This window comes from Penicillium taxi (genome assembly GCF_028828555.1).
Source record: "Penicillium taxi strain IBT 34144 chromosome Unknown utg000001l_segment0_segment0, whole genome shotgun sequence".
NCBI lineage: Eukaryota > Fungi > Ascomycota > Eurotiomycetes > Eurotiales > Aspergillaceae > Penicillium > Penicillium taxi.
In genome coordinates this window covers 1,234,515-1,251,489 of record NW_026643203.1, presented here as the reverse complement: position 1 = coordinate 1,251,489, position 16,975 = coordinate 1,234,515, and the positions used below count along the sequence as shown (strand labels likewise).

The 16,975-nt window shown below is 47.0% G+C and overlaps 7 protein-coding genes across 7 annotated transcripts; 2 read left to right on the top strand and 5 right to left on the bottom strand.

Moving 5' to 3' along the window:
- Window positions 1-3,722: 3,722 nt before the first annotated feature.
- Window positions 3,723-4,532, bottom strand: N7495_000462 (uncharacterized protein; the record flags this gene model as incomplete). The annotated part of the gene is made up of 2 exons (XM_057203132.1): window positions 3,723-4,199; window positions 4,224-4,532. 2 exons carry the CDS (start codon window positions 4,530-4,532, stop codon window positions 3,723-3,725), a joined length of 786 nt encoding a protein of 261 aa, XP_057067205.1.
- Window positions 4,533-5,282: 750 nt separating this feature from the next.
- Window positions 5,283-5,646, top strand: N7495_000461 (uncharacterized protein; the record flags this gene model as incomplete). The annotated part of the gene is made up of 2 exons (XM_057203131.1): window positions 5,283-5,527; window positions 5,610-5,646. The coding sequence occupies 2 exons, from the start codon at window positions 5,283-5,285 to the stop codon at window positions 5,644-5,646; spliced, it is 282 nt and encodes a 93-aa protein (XP_057067204.1).
- Window positions 5,647-5,818: 172 nt separating this feature from the next.
- Window positions 5,819-6,808, bottom strand: N7495_000460 (uncharacterized protein; the record flags this gene model as incomplete). Its single annotated transcript, XM_057203130.1, has 1 exon — window positions 5,819-6,808. The coding sequence occupies one exon, from the start codon at window positions 6,806-6,808 to the stop codon at window positions 5,819-5,821; it is 990 nt and encodes a 329-aa protein (XP_057067203.1).
- Window positions 6,809-10,257: 3,449 nt separating this feature from the next.
- Window positions 10,258-10,584, bottom strand: N7495_000459 (uncharacterized protein; the record flags this gene model as incomplete). The annotated part of the gene is made up of 1 exon (XM_057203129.1): window positions 10,258-10,584. The coding sequence occupies one exon, from the start codon at window positions 10,582-10,584 to the stop codon at window positions 10,258-10,260; it is 327 nt and encodes a 108-aa protein (XP_057067202.1).
- A 706-nt stretch (window positions 10,585-11,290) lies between these two features.
- argB (ornithine carbamoyltransferase) lies at window positions 11,291-12,412 on the bottom strand (the record flags this gene model as incomplete). The annotated part of the gene is made up of 1 exon (XM_057203128.1): window positions 11,291-12,412. The coding sequence occupies one exon, from the start codon at window positions 12,410-12,412 to the stop codon at window positions 11,291-11,293; it is 1,122 nt and encodes a 373-aa protein (XP_057067201.1).
- Window positions 12,413-12,735: 323 nt separating this feature from the next.
- On the top strand, window positions 12,736-15,552 carry N7495_000457 (uncharacterized protein; the record flags this gene model as incomplete). The annotated part of the gene is made up of 5 exons (XM_057203127.1): window positions 12,736-13,528; window positions 13,581-14,528; window positions 14,593-14,910; window positions 14,967-15,145; window positions 15,208-15,552. The coding sequence occupies 5 exons, from the start codon at window positions 12,736-12,738 to the stop codon at window positions 15,550-15,552; spliced, it is 2,583 nt and encodes an 860-aa protein (XP_057067200.1).
- Window positions 15,553-15,877: 325 nt separating this feature from the next.
- Window positions 15,878-16,903, bottom strand: N7495_000456 (acetolactate synthase regulatory subunit; the record flags this gene model as incomplete). The annotated part of the gene is made up of 2 exons (XM_057203126.1): window positions 15,878-16,055; window positions 16,119-16,903. The coding sequence occupies 2 exons, from the start codon at window positions 16,901-16,903 to the stop codon at window positions 15,878-15,880; spliced, it is 963 nt and encodes a 320-aa protein (XP_057067199.1).
- Between the last annotated feature and the right edge of the window lie 72 nt (window positions 16,904-16,975).

Here is a 16,975-nt window from a genome sequence, read left to right as displayed (position 1 = left end):
CGCATTGGGAGTACATCTCACCACCAGAAAAATGATGTCCAAACACCCACAGTGGAACAGACGTTCCATCCACATACACATCTATAGCAAGTATCGATGTTATTATTGAGCGACAAAAGAAAAAACATGGCAAGGCTATGAACCTTGAGTGTCTGCTTAAAGTGAATTGATTTGAACTTAATCAATCAATCAATCAATCAATACTCTATTAACCTGATGCAGCCTAACTAGTAGCGTATGGCTATGCAGGCGTTTCCTCCGGCGGAAACAGGAGTATTCCGAACGCCAGAATGTCAAGATAGATACAAAAGAAATGTGGCGTTGCGCCATTATACACCGAAATCCCATAACCCACTTCTTCAACCGTAACGCCCTCCATGTAATAGCGCTTGTAAATCACCCCTCCCCTGTTTCTCCTCTCACCACTCCTTATGTTCTTCTCCACTCCTGTTTTCCTCCTTTTGTTGTTCATTGAAGTTATCGATGTATTCTTCTGAAGCTTCTCGGTAAGCTCTAGGTTTCGTCGTTCCTAACACCCAGCGTCTTCACCCCGCTGCGCCATTCATAGCTAGTTGTCTTAGTCTCCTCTAGCCTGGGTCTTCGTCTTGTTCAGAGTCAGATCCAGCGTCTATATATCTAAACTGCCCGAGGAGGCCTGTTTGGATCATGAATTTGGCCACATAGCGGGTGGCTTGCGAGTTTGATACCAATGCATCGTAGTCAGCCATCTTGTTCATATCCAAGTCCGTCCGTGCCCGGATCTTGGTCAACATCCGCCTCCTCAGGCTCGCGTATAACGGACACTGCAGGAGAACGTGTTTCGGCGTTTAAGACCCTTCTCCGCAGTTACACTCGTCCGAGTCGGCTTCGTTAATCTTAAAGAGGAAGTGCTTGAGAGCAATCCGCATTGATCGCATCTGGATCATCACTGCAGAGTACGCCTTCGGTAACCCCTCGAATCTCTGTATATTCTTTTTCTCCGGCGCCTTCGTCAGTCTCTGATTCGGTCTACCAGTTGTTTCCCTCGCCCACTCCCACGCCCATCGTGCCCTCGTACGCGCCCGCACCTCGCGTTTTGCGATCGCCATTAGTCTGGTTCCTGGAGCGTGGCCGGAACTAGGAAAACCTTGTTCCGTCCCCGCAACATTCTCCGCAGCCAACTTTGATTCAACGTCCACGCTTTCATTGCCAGGCACACCCGCATGGGCGGGAATCCAATGGATTTCGATGGGAATCATATCGACCGCGGGTGTCTGTCGGAGCGATCGGAGGGTCCGGACGTGGTCATAAATTAAGTCGAGCACGTACTGGCCTAACGATCGCTTTAGGTTTTGGACTGCTTAGATCGCAGCCTAGCAATCAGAGAAGATGACCATCTTTATGTACCTGGGGTCATCTATTGAATCCTTCTGGAGTTTGGCGAAGTGGGCAATCGCCATCTCTATCCCGTTGAGCTCCGCAACGTGGACTATTAAGTCATTCATGGTTCCGAGGTGTCTCCTCAGGAACACCCCTTCATTTAGAGCAATGGCCGCGGCGCCAATTTATCCCTTCTTTCCGCTTCCGTCTGAGTAATAAACCAGTATCTGGTTTTGTCCGCACTCAATATCGTATATCGAGGCCTGGGCTACCTCTGGATCTAATTAGATAATACATAGGATCCGTGCCTCCCATGGCGCTAGAACGGACGATTTCCGGGTTTCCTACTTAGTTTCTTGTGTTGCCAGAACACCTCCCTTCCTAAACCACAGCGCCTCTAGAGGGCTCCATCCGCTTCTTTTTCTTTCCTCGTTGTTCCTTGCACGGTTCCGGAGGCTTTCTGGGCGAGCCTATTCTGGCCCTGTTTGGATTCGTAATACTACTTCCTAAATCATCTGGTCTATTAATAGCTTAACTAGGAGCAGATATAGTTCTATGTTAAGTGCAGCCGCACTTGTTGATTTAAAAGCACCGCTGATCATGATTGCCGCACGTCGTTGGATCTTGGTGAATTCGTTACTGATTCGCCGCAGCTCTCCTGCTGGGAGCGCTTTTGCTAGTGGACAGTACCATGCTAAGAGCCCATATAGCATTTACGGGATAACCACTACTTGATAAATCTTGCGCATTGCCAGTAGCGGCATACCCCAGGTAGATCCTGCTAGACCACGTAGTACCTCAAGGCTTCCGTTGGCTTTCACAAGGAGCTTCTGTCGGTGAATGTTGAATTGGAGGTGTTTGTCGAGATGGATTCCGAGATATTTCGCTGATTCCGCCGGCTTTATTATTGTAGTATTATTGATCTATAATAGCATTTGCGCGTTTCCTTGTGGGTGTGCCGATTCGATGTCGTATATGTCAATTGGTCCTGGTGTGCCGTCCTCCTCTTCCTCTTCTTCTCTCGGGTTAATAAAATGAATTAGTTCAAACTTATCTAGCGCGAACTTCGCCGCGTGTCGAGTGGCCTATATATCTGCACGGCTAAGTGCTTTCCCTAGGGCCTAGATATTTATGTGATATGACTCTGACACTACTATCGTTGCCGCATCGTCGACCCATCCTAATGCCTCGGTGGTGGCTTATTCTGTTTTAGTGCATAGTGCTTATATAAGCGGCGTGTTGAACAATAGAAACAGGATTAGCGATAGTGGAGAGCCCTATGGGATCCCTATCGGTGTACGAAACTGTTTTAATAGATAACCTAGCATCCTGATGCAGGTGCTTCTTCCCGTGAGGAATAATCTTACCCAGGGCATAAAGGTGCCTAGTCCTATCCTTAACATATTTGACAGAAGTCTCTCGTGAGACACATTATCGTATGCTCCTAAGACGTCAAGAAGTAGCATACTGACTTTCATGCCTTTGCCCCAGGCCCAGTAGATGCGATCTATGATTCGTTGTATCGCATGCTCGACGCTGATCCCCTTTCTGCCTCCGAAGTGTCCTTCTGGGAGGATCTTGTATTCCTCTACCAGCCATGCGATCCTTATAGCCACTATCGATTCAAGGAGCTTCCCTAGGGTGTTCAATAGGGCAACTGGGCGGTATGACTTCGGTTTTCTGAAGTCTCTCGGGCCTCCTTTACGGAGCGTGACTATGATCGAGGTCTGGAAATGGCGTGGGTTATAGCCCTTTCGCATACACGCGTCGAAGATCTTGGTTAGAGTTTCCAGAAACTCCGGAATCTCCACTAGTATCTTCCACACGCGGTTAGGGATACCATCCTTCCCTGGTGCCTTATCTAGTGGTGCACGTTTAATTGCGTTTATTACTTCCTCTTTATTGATCGGCGGCGTTTCGATCTAATCAGGAATCCGGGCGTGAGGGATATCTAAGAGGTCTGCCTCTAGTGGCTCGGGGAAGAAGACTTTCTGGAGTAGTTCAGCCTTCTCCTGGCTACTTAGGGCTAGCCCTCCAGAATCGTCCTTTAGTGCTGGAATATTGCTGCTTATCGATTGGTCCCTGTTTCTGGCCCATTTAGACACTTTCCATAGTCCTTTTGGGCCGTCCGCGACAGTCTGGGATATCCAGGTACGAAACCCCTTCCTTAGAGCCTTCCCTATCACTTTCCCCTTTACGTTTCTGGCGGCCTTATAGATCAGTGCGTCGACGTCGTCGTCTGATCGCCTCCACTTCCTATAAGCCTATCTCGCTGTTTTGATTACTTCAGTGCATTCTGGTGTCCACCCTTGGCGTGCATATTCTAACTATTTTACCCATAGTGTCGATTCCTCGGTGCCTCTTTACACGATATCGAGTAGGTGGTTGATTGATTCGTTAATCAGTTCTGGTGAGTGCATCCATAGCTTGTTCTTTAGGTTTTCGGATACGAATTTTATAAATTTGCTGATATCCATCTTCTTCCATTGTCGTCTTCGCGTTTCTAGGATTTTTGGTGTGTTGATTTCGAGTGTGGTTAATATCGGTAGGTGGTCTGAGTCAGCGTGGATCCTCTCTTTTGTTTCGCATGCGATCATACGCTCTCGGAGGGCATATGATGCCAGAACTAGGTCGATCGTTGTCTCCTGGAGGCCTGCTTCTCCTCCCCTTCTCCATATGGTTGTACCAGGTCTAAGCCATAGGTCTAGACCAGCGATGTCGATTTGGTCTAGTAGGTCGTCTGACCCTAAGTCCTGCGAAGCTCCGTCGCCGCCCCAGGCTGGATGATGAAGGTTGAAGTCGCCTATGACTAGGTAGGATATCCTTCTTAGTATCTGCTCCTAGGCTAGGAGGAGAGCATTTACTAGGTCATTCATGGCTAACGTTCCTCCTTTATTATATATATTAATGATGCGGAGCTCCTGTTCTTCTGTTTTTATCTGATACTCCTGGCAGTCGGCTGAGTGAACAATATGTGTGCCTAGTGCCATCTTCTTCGATATGAATAGGCACACTCGTGCCCTTGCACCAGTCTCCGCTTCGAATAGGTAGTAGAGGTCGTGTGTTTGTTTTACTAGGTGGTGGGTGTCGTCTTTAAAGCTGTTTCTCCAAGGTTCTTGGATAGCTATAATCTCTGCTAACACCACTTCTGGATCGCGCATGAACTGCGCCATTACTATATCCTTTGACCGGTTTATGTTGTATTAAAAGATCTTGAGTTAGGTTCCTTGAGTTAGCTGATGCGTTCCGTTGATCATTGTTAAGAGGGCCGGTGAGGCCGGTGAGTTTTCCTGCTATAAATCTTCTTGCGCTTTTCTGACGACAGCCAGGGAATTGACCGCTGGTCGCTTTAAGGTTGTTTTCGTTTATATGGTGTGGGCTGGTATTCGTCGTCGTTTGCTCGCTCTGGTGATGGCGAGCTAGTATGTTCTTCTAAATCTTTATCTCTTTGAAGTGCTTCTTCTAGCTCAGCCATATTCACCTCGTCAACCAAGCTTAGATCTGGCTCGCTTATCTAATTCCTTCTTTCAATGCTCCTCGTCTTTTTCACTCTCTCTCTGCTTATTGATATAGAGGACGTGGTTCCTTGACTCGCCTTTAATGAAGCTCTCTTCTTTGCTAGTGCCTCACGGGCCTTTGCCATTTTTGCTCTGATTACTTCTTCTCTCATTTCTTTTGTGGTTCGCGTTTCGTGAGCCATTTCGGGTTCGAATTAGATCACTCCTGGTGGCGTCGATGGTACCACTCTTGGGTCTGTGAACAGGTGGACTGCCCCTTGTCCGAATTAGAAAGCCTATCTGTTTATTTGCGGTGTGCCCACTGCCTCAGCCGATTCGTCCTCCTGCATGTCTATGTCCTCTAGAGTATTCATGGCTTCCTGGGATCCTTGTGGTGCTTTCCTTAGGCGGCCACGTTTCCTCCCTATGGATGACGCTTTCGATCCGGTTTTCCCCCCTTTGGTCTTGCGCTCCTTTATTGCTACGCTCGTTGTTGTCTTCGTTATACTGTTATTCGGCCCTCCGTTACTAGGGCCTGTTTCCTCATCGTCCTATAGTATAGGGCCGCTACCCCCGGAGCTACCTCCACTCGAGTCTGTTGACTCCTATGGTATTCCCCACGAACTGGTGGAGGAGACCTCGAGATGGCTTAGTGGCATTTTCACGCTAAAGTATGCCGGCACAGGATGGTATCTACCTCTCTACTTAGCTGACTGGTTGACGTGTTCTACCTCTACCTTTCTCATCTCGCAGTCTTAGCTCCACGCAGCATGTGCGCCCTCGCAGTTAGCGCACTTCTGTGTGTTCTCTCCTTATATGTCTTTCAGAGGGCAATCCCGAGACTAATATCCCTCTGAGCAGTACACACATCGCATGTTTTCGGCGCAGGTGGCTCCTATATGACCGTACCTTTGATAGTTGAAGCATTAACGCACCCGAGCAGTTCTGTCGTAGAGAACTACCTATAGCCGGTCGCAATCCCACAGGACTCCTCTTGCGATCGCCTCATTTGCTATGATTGGCGACACGAACTCGACGATAAGCGAGCCGCTCTTCTTCCCTGCCGGGATCTTAAGCCAGCTGATTTTCGTAATTTCGCTCCCGTCTTTCTCCCCTCCCCAGTTATGCACGTTCGCCGCCAGCATCTCCTTTATGATCTGGTCCTGCACTAGTCTCAGATCGTCCGTCGCCTTGTCAATGCCCAGCGAGCGTACGTTAACATCATGCACGATGATGCCCCATATTAGGAGATGAACAAACGCTGTCTTACAGAGACCCTTAGCCCACTTATCTCTATGTATTCTCATGATCTCAGCCTCCTTTACATTCCGCATCGTGAAGCGGAGATCGCCCGATCTCAACTGGCGCGATGCTAGGATCATGACAATAGCTAGGGCGGAAACGGGGTCTCTCGAGTTCGTTGCCGCCTTGGCCCTGGCCTGATTTGCCCTCTTTGTGAGCTCAGCTAGCGTCAACCGCCTGAAGATGCTGTTTTGCGCACGGTCGCCAAGACAGACGACCACCTCGCGATCACGTGCAACCTCCATTGGTCGTGCAGGCTCAGAGCCTGAGGACTGGGAGGACAGGAAATGGGCCGGCGCTGGCGCCTTGGCTGCCATTTTTGCAAACGATTCCACTATCTGCTTCGAAGGCTGCTCTATAGCTGCCTTGATGCCCTGGATGTCTCGTCGCAGCGCCCCCAACTCGTCCTGCCAGTCATTCATGGGGGTTAAGAGGAGGTCCTTGGTGAGCTCTTCCACACTCTTGAGGAAGCTCGTCACCTTGGGATTGAAGTTCTGTCCACTGCTGATGTCCTTCAGCAGGGCGTGCGCCTCTTGATTGGTGTTTCTTACGCGTTCTCTGTTCGTCGGACGCGTTAAATGCAGGTTGGCTGCGGCCGCCGGAACGACCCCAACTCCCTTGGACACGCGCACCATCGATTCCATGGCCATATGTGCTGGCAACTGGGATCAAAATGTAGCGCAGAGAGTTAGATTTAACTTGCCGTTGCGAGCTAGTCGTCAACTGGTCTGGTTCTTGAGAAATTTCAAAAATTAAATTTGCGCTGAGGTTGTTGTTTTTTGATTTGAACTTAATGATACTGGTTAGTTCGAGATATCCTAGTAAGAAGCTCAATATGCATGTGGTGTGTATGATCACCGAAGGGTTTATAATAGAGAAAGCGTGAAACATTGATGCACGATAGAGAAAATGAAAGGGTCTTCGCAGTGGAAGGAAAGCCAAGCGGAGCTTAGGAAACAGAATTGACTAACGTGAAACCTGGTCGCGCGGCCAACCCACCTAAATATTTGCTAGTTTTCCAACACACTATTTTCAAATCCTAACTATGCCCCCAATTCGCACTGAAAAACAAGGAAAATCGGTAGAGCAGAATGGAAGGCTCTTATTAGCTATTCAAGCTATTAAAAATAGGCAATCTCCTTCTGTTTTGGCCGCATCTAAGTCTTTTGATGTGTCCCGAACAACCCTGCGACGCCGACTAGCTGGTGTTGAAAGTGTGCTTGAAAAACAACCATCTGGCCGTAAATTCTCCTAAATTGAAGATGAATCGATAAAGGAATGGCTATTCTCTATAAATTTTAGAGGAGTAGCTCTCACCCATGCCATGTGTCGAGATATGGCCAATCTTTTACTCCGATCAGGGATTTCAACCCCCTCTGAGACGCCTATTTTAGTAGGCAAGGACTAGGCAAGGTCTAGGCTTCAGGGCTCATTAAACAAAATCCTGATCTAGAAACTCGTTGATCATGTCGATACGACTATCGGAGAGCTCTTAATAAAGATCCTATGATCATTCTACCATAGTGTAAGCTCGTTGAAAATGTCATCGCAAAATATAGTATCCACTCTAACAACATCTTTAACTTTAATGAGTCTGGTTTCGCGATAGGAGTAAATGGCGCCGAAAAGGTTATTACCTCTACTGAATACTATGATCGAAGGGTAGTCTTATAGCCTAGAAACCGTGAGTAGGTAACTATAATTAAGTGTATTAGGGCTTCTAGGGAATCTCTTCTACCTTACCTTATTGTCGGAATAATAGCTTGCAAAGCTGATGCAGAATGCCTGTTTACTAAGCATAACCCGAGTAGGTATCCCACTAGAATAGAACGATCATCTTGCAGCAACTGAATATTCTACAATACCTCATAGGGGCTACATATTAGTTTTCTGTGATAGGCATAATCAGTAAGCAAGGTAATTTACACGACTTTCCAGTTATTCAATCAAACCGCAACGTTGACGTTAAGTCCGATTCTATATTGCTAGTTCGGCCGGTTCTCTCGTCCCGATTGAACCGACATGTTATGCACCGTGGACCCGTAGACCTAAACTGTAAGTATAACGTACCTTACTGATGAGGTAAACTCGCAACCCGAAGTCTGTAGAGTGATCGATCAAAGGTCCCTTGGATCAAGAGCGCTGACTAGGTCAATACCGAAATAATCCCTTAGTCATATGGTTTCTGTGATCTGAAAAGGTAGTGTCACAGTCAAGTTACGATGAATGGAAATGAAGACTCAAAAAAAGGAATTGATCCGATGTAACCGAGAATACAGAGATGGAAGGTCTATCTACAGGTTGGGTTGTTTTTATCCCTTGTGTCAACTTGGGCCAAAGAAGTGGGATTACGTGAAGCAATCAAATGCTGAATAATATAAAGTATGTGTGTATTTGCAGTAGATTCCCAAAAAAGATCCATCTCAATCTGTCTCCGAGAAATCAGCCAACGATTTCAACACCGCCGAAGAATTCGAGAAACAAGTTTTCCACTTGCTGTCTGATGATCAGCCCCGCGATCATCTTTTCACGAAGGTACCTCTGACTTGGGGGCGATGCGTCGAGAGAGACCGCCGAGGAGCTGACGAGTCGCACCAGGGATAATAGAGGGGGATTCGGAGCTCGGTGAGCTAGTTTAATGGCGAAAATGTCTCGAACGAAAAGCAAGGCATAAGAGGGAAATTAAAGGGGAAACAAAAGATTTCTGGAGGGAAATGAGGGACTTTTATAAAGAACCACGCACAGGGAGCTATAGGGACTTATGACGCCAAACCGGAAATGATAAGATTAAACTTAATAGCGTAATTCACTATACCTGTCCGATATGGAATAACACGGGGTGACGGCGGAATTGCCATGATTTTACGTGCTCAGGTTGTATCATTGTAGAAAAAACATGGTGAGTAGTGATGTATATAGATTGAGGTGTGACAACCTTTTTTAATTAGACATACGGTACCTACCCACCTATCTTTGGTAGTGCGGTTTTATCACTCTACTTATTGCTTATATTTCCCCTGAAGTAAAGTAATAGTACTAGTGAGAGCATCGAAGAACATTCTATTGTAGAAGTCGAAGTAAGTGTGGGGCCTACCTTATTTTTCCTTCAAGTTCTACTTCAAATTCGACCTTAACTTGCACATTCACTTCCCATTATCAAGCGATGTGGTAAAGCAAACAATCAATTTAATATAGAGTGATAGACTTAAAGCCTTGAATTCTCTACTCCACCTCTTCTCTAGCAACTTTCTTCTTAATAATTCACACCCACCTTTAGGTCAATGGGTCCACTACGCGTAACAGGTATCGATTCAACGTGGATTGGAAATTGTGCTGGAACATATCCATTTAAGCGCCTCGTAAGATACCTAGTTATATTCAGTTCCAAGGTTCCTCATGATTAGCATGATCCCTCACTAATATCAAATGATCAACTACAGAGGAATAAACACAATACCTCTTTACCTATTCAACCTTGGAAGAGATCCAACAAATTGATCATTAATCAAGGGAGATAATTTCCTACCACAATTTTAAATGAACAATACATTGAGTTAGAGCTAAAGTAAAATAAAAAACAATGCATATCAAAGGGGAATAAAAGAGATAACGTAGCATCGTAAGAAGTAAAACACAAAAAAGCGCCAGGTAAATAGAGTAGGAAACGAGAGGACGAAAGAGACCCAAGCAAGAATAAGAGCGAGGGCTAAATATTTAGTCTTCTCCAAATGGTTTCTGCTAAAATATTGATGGTGAGAGGATCCAGATAAATATTCACTTCAGGAAAGACAGGGGCTCGGCAAAAGAGTTCCTCGAAACGAATCAAGAAGGGACCTCCAGTAGTGATGACTTGAAGATTTGCTGCCCGAGTGATGTCCATCACTTGTCTAGTTGCTGGGACGAAGCGCCTCCGACCGTTTCATAGCATAACCGCGTTGCTTATATACATGGCCTCGAATTTGATTATTGGCGCGCTGGTATTGACTGCGACGATAATAACCACCTTTACTTGGCCTTCTGAGTTGCTCAACCACCACAATGCATCGTTTCTGAGTCGGTTCAACTTCTCAGAAACTCCAGTTTCTACAACTATCGAAGGCTACTTATTAGAGCGTCCAGGTGGTAGGATTGCATCGCTAGGTTGACCTGACCAATCTGCTTCTTTCGAGCAAGAATTTCCATGAATTTGAGAAGCTCCCATTGGTAAGAATTCAAGCCGTAAACTTGGGTTTACCATCACTATTTGATCGGTAATCTCTTTCGAGATCCCGGTGGTGACGATCTCATGGGCGGGTCCAGCGAGCTTCATGATCAGCCGTCTGGTCTCTTTGTCGTAGAAGAGTCGAGAGCATCTCGGAAAGATCTTTCGTCGGTTTTGCTCGACGAAATTTGGGGGAACATTCATGTAGGCAACCCAGGTGGTCATTTTGATCGAGTCCATATCCTTATCCAGATACCTTTTGATTGCCAATTGGCTAGATGCGATACGAGGTGCGGGAAATTCGACAAGGAAGTTTTCAACCCTATCCTATGGGATACGGATTCTGGATCCTCATGGGATTCTTCCATTTTGGTTGCGAGAAGGACTGAGCGAAGATTGGGAGAGGGGCTATAGAGACTCATGAGGCTAAACTATTTATAATATCAAAAAGTGACCGATCAAATATCCAATATCCGATATGGTGTAGTGGCTAACATCGCCGTCTCTCACACGGCAGCCGGGGGTTCGATTCCCCCTATCGGAGAATGTTTTTTAATCTTCTTTTGTCTCAGTCAAAGGACTAGGATTAATCCATGGATACAAAACTATTATTTAATACTGTATATAAAACTTTTGTTTTGATTTTCTATATACGTAACGTAATCCTGGATTTTCCCTGCATGATTATGCAAGAAATAAGTCGAGTTATGCAGCTACCCGTGGAGGTAGTATACGTAGTATACACGTATCTATATGTACGGATTACATGAATGTTTATTCCAGTTCTGCTGAAAAGTTCGAAATTAAACTTTTATGAATACTTATACATAATTATAGGCGATTCCAAGTTCAAAGGAGTCATTCCTTAGATCAGCTAAAATCAGTCATAGGGACCTCGAAAGTTGAGCTTATCGCTCCCACATCACGAATTTTACTCCACAATCTTTCCCTTGTTTACAACGAAACCTTCCAGAGCCGAGATGGCGGCCCACAAGCGGTTTTCTGCCTCGGGGAACACCAGAGAGCGCGGGCTATAAAAGACTTCATCGCTCACTTCCTCGGGATGACGAGGTAGACAATGCATGAACTTCCAGCCATCCTTGGCACCACCACGCTTGGCCAATTCAGCTGTAATTTGGAAGCCCTCAAAAGCCTTCATCCGTTTAACAGCCTCCTCTTCCTGGCCCATTGACACCCATGTGTCCGTCACCAGGATATCGGCATCCTTGACAGCTTCTTCAGGAACGTTGGTTTGGACGAGCTTGCCTGGCTTTGATACACCCTCGCTGGCGCTCTGGATGACTTTGATCATATCGGCCGGGATCTCGTAACCTTTAGGAGTAGCAACTGCAATATCGACACCCATCTTGGTGGCACCGATAGCCAAGTCGAAGAGGACATTGTTGGCATCACCCACCCAAGCAATCTTCAAGCCCTCAAGACCGAGACTTGATATATTGTGATCCTTTGGTGTAAAAGATTCGTAGATTGTCAAAAAGTCGGCAATGATCTGAAGGGGATGGTAGGAATCGCACAGAGCATTAATGACGGGAACGGATGAGTGCTTAGCAAGGTCTGCGACGTCGGAGTGCTTGGATACACGCGCAACAATGCAGGAAACCATGGATGAAATGACGACGGAGGTATCGTAAAGCGACTCGTTTACGCCGAGCTGGATATCGTCCTTGCCCAAAAACATAGGGTGACCACCCATGTGGACAGTGGCAGATTCGGTAGAGATACGGGTACGAGTACTGCGCTTATTGAACATCATAGCCACGGTCTTGCCGGACATAGATCCTAAGAGTTTTTGCGGGATGGCCCCGGACTTGATGGCTTGTTTGTGCGACGAGGCATTGCGAACTAGAGTTGCAAATTCTGATGGGGTAAGGTCTGCAATGGACAGTAGATGGCGAGGAGCAGGAGTGGTTTGAGTCTGATGGGCAAACCGTCGGAGACCATTAGCTTGGAATTTTTGACGAAAAAAGGTGGAGCGAGCCAATTGAGTTACGTTTTGTGCGCCATAACGGCCAGCTTTAAGACTGCTAGCCATGATGTACTTTAAGGAAAAGAGTTAAAGGCCTGTGATAAGGTGCAGCAATTGGGGTGTAGTAGACGGAAGGGAATTGGGGCTCTTGTAGGATCTTCAATGACTCACTCCACCTTCAAATTCTAAAGGCAAGGTCTTGGCATTTTGATACTAAATATTAGTGCCTGACAAATGAGGCGTTAATATTCTCCACATCCCGTTAGCGTCGATCATACCGCTTATCTTCATCATCCATCTCACTTGCTTCATCTGCCGTATTCTTCAGAAACACAGAGGAAAATACTATTATTCCAGACAATAAATACTGATTTCATTTGCTATTGGAAATGGCTGACGAGGCGAGTCGTCCTTTGCTGGGCGACCGAAGTCGAAACCCGTCCCTGGATAGCGCCTCTCATCCAGATGAGCCTCAACAGTCGTTTAAGCTCTCATCGGAGTCAACCCCTCTCTTGCATCACCATAATGATGACATAGATACATATGGAACAGCACCTGAATCCTTATCGCCGCCAGTGAGAGAAGAAGTAACAGATGACGTATTCGCCACGAGGAAGAGCAGAGTGCGATGGCCAACAGTGATATCCCTTACTCTGTTGACGACAGCCATCCTTGCTATTCTGGCTTTTGCTTTTGCTGCACCGGCAATTGTTAAGGAATACGTACAGGAAGCGGCACAGCTCGATATCACCGCCATCTCTATCGATTCAACTACCCCCGATGGCGTGCGCGCTCGAGTGGAGGCCGATTTCGTCATGGATTCGGACCTAGTGAATAAACGTTTCGTTCGGACGTTCGGACGACTTGCTACCTGGGTCGCTGTGGAAGTTGAGACCGGTGAATCTAACGTGGAAGTTTACCTACCGGAGTACGGGAACGTTCTGATCGGAACTGCGGCGGTGCCATCGATCAAACTGAACATTCGAGACAACCACAACAATAAATTGGAATTCCTTGCGGATATCAACGCTGGGGACATTAATGGGATCCATGGAGTCGCTTTGGATTGGATAGAAGGCCGACTAGGCCGCCTTAGTGTCAAGGGAAAGGCAACGCTGCATCCGAGATCAGGCCTGATTAACCTAGGAACTCAAATAGTGACTGATACCAGGACATTCGAAGGTGAGTCGTCTTTCAAATCTATGTCTTATGACTTGTATTTACCCGAATACAGAAAATGAGGACTTCCCTGCGTTACCGAACATCGATATTGCCCAATTGAATGTACACGATGCAAACGATGGAGAATTAGCAGTCGATGTTTTGCTTACCGCACTCATTGATTCTCCTGTCAGCCTAACTGTACCTGCCCTTGGATTCCAGGTCTTTGTACCAAACTGCTCCCCAGGTGATCCCCCAATTCTAGTTGCGAATGCGAACACTGCGGAGATCCTAGTTCAACCTGGAGATCCTATCAGCATGAGTGTACAGGGTCTTATCAAGAAGCTTCCTGATGAGTTGACCACTACCTGCCCAGGAGGGGACGGCTCTCCCTTGGATTTCTTGGTGTCTAGTTATATCAGAGGCCTGGAGACGACTATATATGTTCGCGGAGCTGATGCACCTTTGCCTGGAACCCCCGCGTGGATAGTAGATCTGCTGCGCAGTGTGACAGTGCCCCTGTCATTTACCGGAAAGGCCTTGGATAATTTGGTGAAGAAATTCGCCATGTCCGATACACACTTCTCTCTTCCGGATCCATTTGCTGAGCCGGGGACTCCAGAAGCACAGCCCTCTGTGTCCGCTTTAGTAAAAGTTCTTGTTGCTCTGCCAGAACAAATCAACCTCAGTGTCGAAGTCCCGCGTGTCCGAGCCCTAACAGATGTCTATTATGAGGGCAAGAAACTCGGAATGTTGAATATTGAGAAATGGCAAGACGCCAAGTCAACGCAAGTGCAAGACGAGGATGGCTCTTCTGCGCTGCTTGTCGAATTCGCCATCGAAGATGTTCCGTTGCAGGTGACGGATGATGGTGTATTGACTCGGGTCGTTCAAGAAATGCTTTTTGGTAGCGGGTCAGTTGTACTGCATGTCGCTGCCTCTGTAGATGCGAAGGTCTCAACTGGCTTGGGACTCTTTGCTGTGCGGGGAATTCCCGCCGAAGGAAATGTCCCAGTTGAGAGTATGTTTTCAATGAAGTAGATAGGTCAAATCTATAAATGTTTATGTCATTAACCTGATGATAGCTCCATCTGAAAATTACCCAAGTCACATCGACCCTCGGATTGTGTCTGTGAGATTAGGCCATACAACTGAATCCTTGCTGTCCGTGTCTACCCTCGTGAACTTCACAAATCCAACACCGTATTCTGCGACAGTTCCATTCGTGGATGTTCTCATGTCATTCAACGGCACGGAAGTGGCCCATATCATTGCTCGCAACATCTCAGTGATCTCAGGAGACAACACAAATATTTCCGTCGACTTCCTATGGAACCCGTCGGATTTCGGCGGCCCTGATGGCGTTGAAGCTGGAAGAACACTCATGTCGTCTTATATATCCGGTAATACCTTTCTTACATCATTGAACGAATCGAATGCTAACTAGAAGACTTTCTAGGGTATAACACGACTATCACTATACAAACCCACGAGAAAAGTATACCAGGTCTTCCTGAGCTTGGTAGAGCTTTATCAATCATCCAAATTGACATCCCCATGCCCCAAATTACCACGCCTGGATCTCCGGAAGATGGCGACAATGGTGACGACAATGCTCATTTTATCCAAGATGCAACGGTATCTATTCCCCTCATTACTTCACTGGTGCCATTTTGGCAACTAACCTTGACTCATACAAGCAGGTCTATCTATGGTCTTCCACTGCCCAATTCAGACTTTTATCACCTCTAACAGAGAACAGCATTATGATCACATCAATAGCGGCGACTGCCTTTTATGAAAAAGATGAGCCAATCGGCCGGATCAACTACCAGAAGCCATTCGAGGTTCCACCTGGTCTCTCACAGACACCTCGTATACCAATTGATATGGTTCTAGGCGGTGTTGGGTACGATGCCTTGCGCAAGGCGTTAGGGCAATCTTTAAAAATGGATGCCGTGGCCAAGGTTGGTGTGCGCATTGGAAGATACGAAGATGTAATTCATTACCGTGGAAAGGGAATTGGCGCAAAGGTGAAGCTGTAGAGTTGTTTGATTATTATGTGTTTCTTTGTAATGACAATTTATGATTAGGCTAGTAGGTGTAATTTTACAGACCTTTGAAAAACATAACAGGGGCAGAATATTCCTGGTTGGATCATGTAATTAACACATGTATGAGAGTATTCTTATAAATCTTTTCAATTCATCAGCGCAATTGCGAGTCAGGAATTGTTCTAAAAAAAAATAAAACAAAAATTTGAAACTAATTAGACACGACGCCCACAAGCTGGAAAAAGCTGAACGGAATACAGGGCGGAGTAGCCAAATGACATTGAATATGTGGTTTTTAATCAGTGATTGAAAGAAATTAGCCAGGGGGAAGAGTGCTAGCATCAACCACATCAGCAGCATCTTTTTCAATCTCCTCTGTCTGTTCATACAGAGGTGAACGAGGCAGGGCCATAAGACCAGTGCGAGTCGACTCAAGGATACCGAAAGGTCCAATGAGCTTCAGGAAAGAGTCAATACGGTTAGGCTTGGCAGAACTATTAAGAGGATGAGTTAGTTCGAGCTTCAGCATCAGAATCAAAATCATCTATGTTACTTACACCTCAACAATGCAGTTGTTGTTACTGATATCCAGGATCTTACCACCGAACTGGTGAGTGAGACGAGTGATGGCATCCAAATGCTCATGCTTGTGGCGGAGAGCCTGGCTGGTGGGCAGGTTACGGGGGTGATACTCGGTGGGATGATCATCCTGGGTCAGTTCTCTGCCAGGCTCAATGGGAGTGGTGATCTCGCGGTGGTGCTGGAGCAGCTCTTCGAAGAATTCCGGACCAAGGATAGAGACCTTGGCAAGTAGCAGCTCACGCTGAACCAAAGCAGAGTCGGTATAATCCAACACAGCCCAAACGGGGACGAGATCATCTAGCTGGCGGCGAGCCTGCTCAACGACACCCTCCTGTCCCTTCAGCACAATGGTCATTCGGGACAAGTCCTCGACCTCGGTATTGCACACGACGAGACTGTCAATGTTGAAGCCACGGGCGGCCAGGATTCCAGACACACGGGAAAGCACACCGGGCTCGTTCTGGACCAGGCAGTTCAGGATGTGTCGCTTTGGGGGATTGGTGGGCGGCTCGGGAGTCTCGTAGAGAATCGACGAGACCGCAGTTGGAGCATCCCACTGAGGCGAGGAGTCGGACACCGGGAGGGGAAGAGGCGAGCGGCGATGCAATGCTTTGTAGGCCAACGCTTGGGTAGAGCTGGATGAAGCGCGAGTGGTAAATCGGGGCAACACCTTAGCGGTACAGGACCGAGCAACGACGGCCGTCGGCGACAGAAGTGACGCCGACGCTGCTGAGAGCGTCAATGATCGCCTGAAAGCCATGGAGAATTCAGGAACACCGAGGGTTGTGCGATGAATCACTACAGAATCTCCGGACTTCTTTTTGCTGTTCCG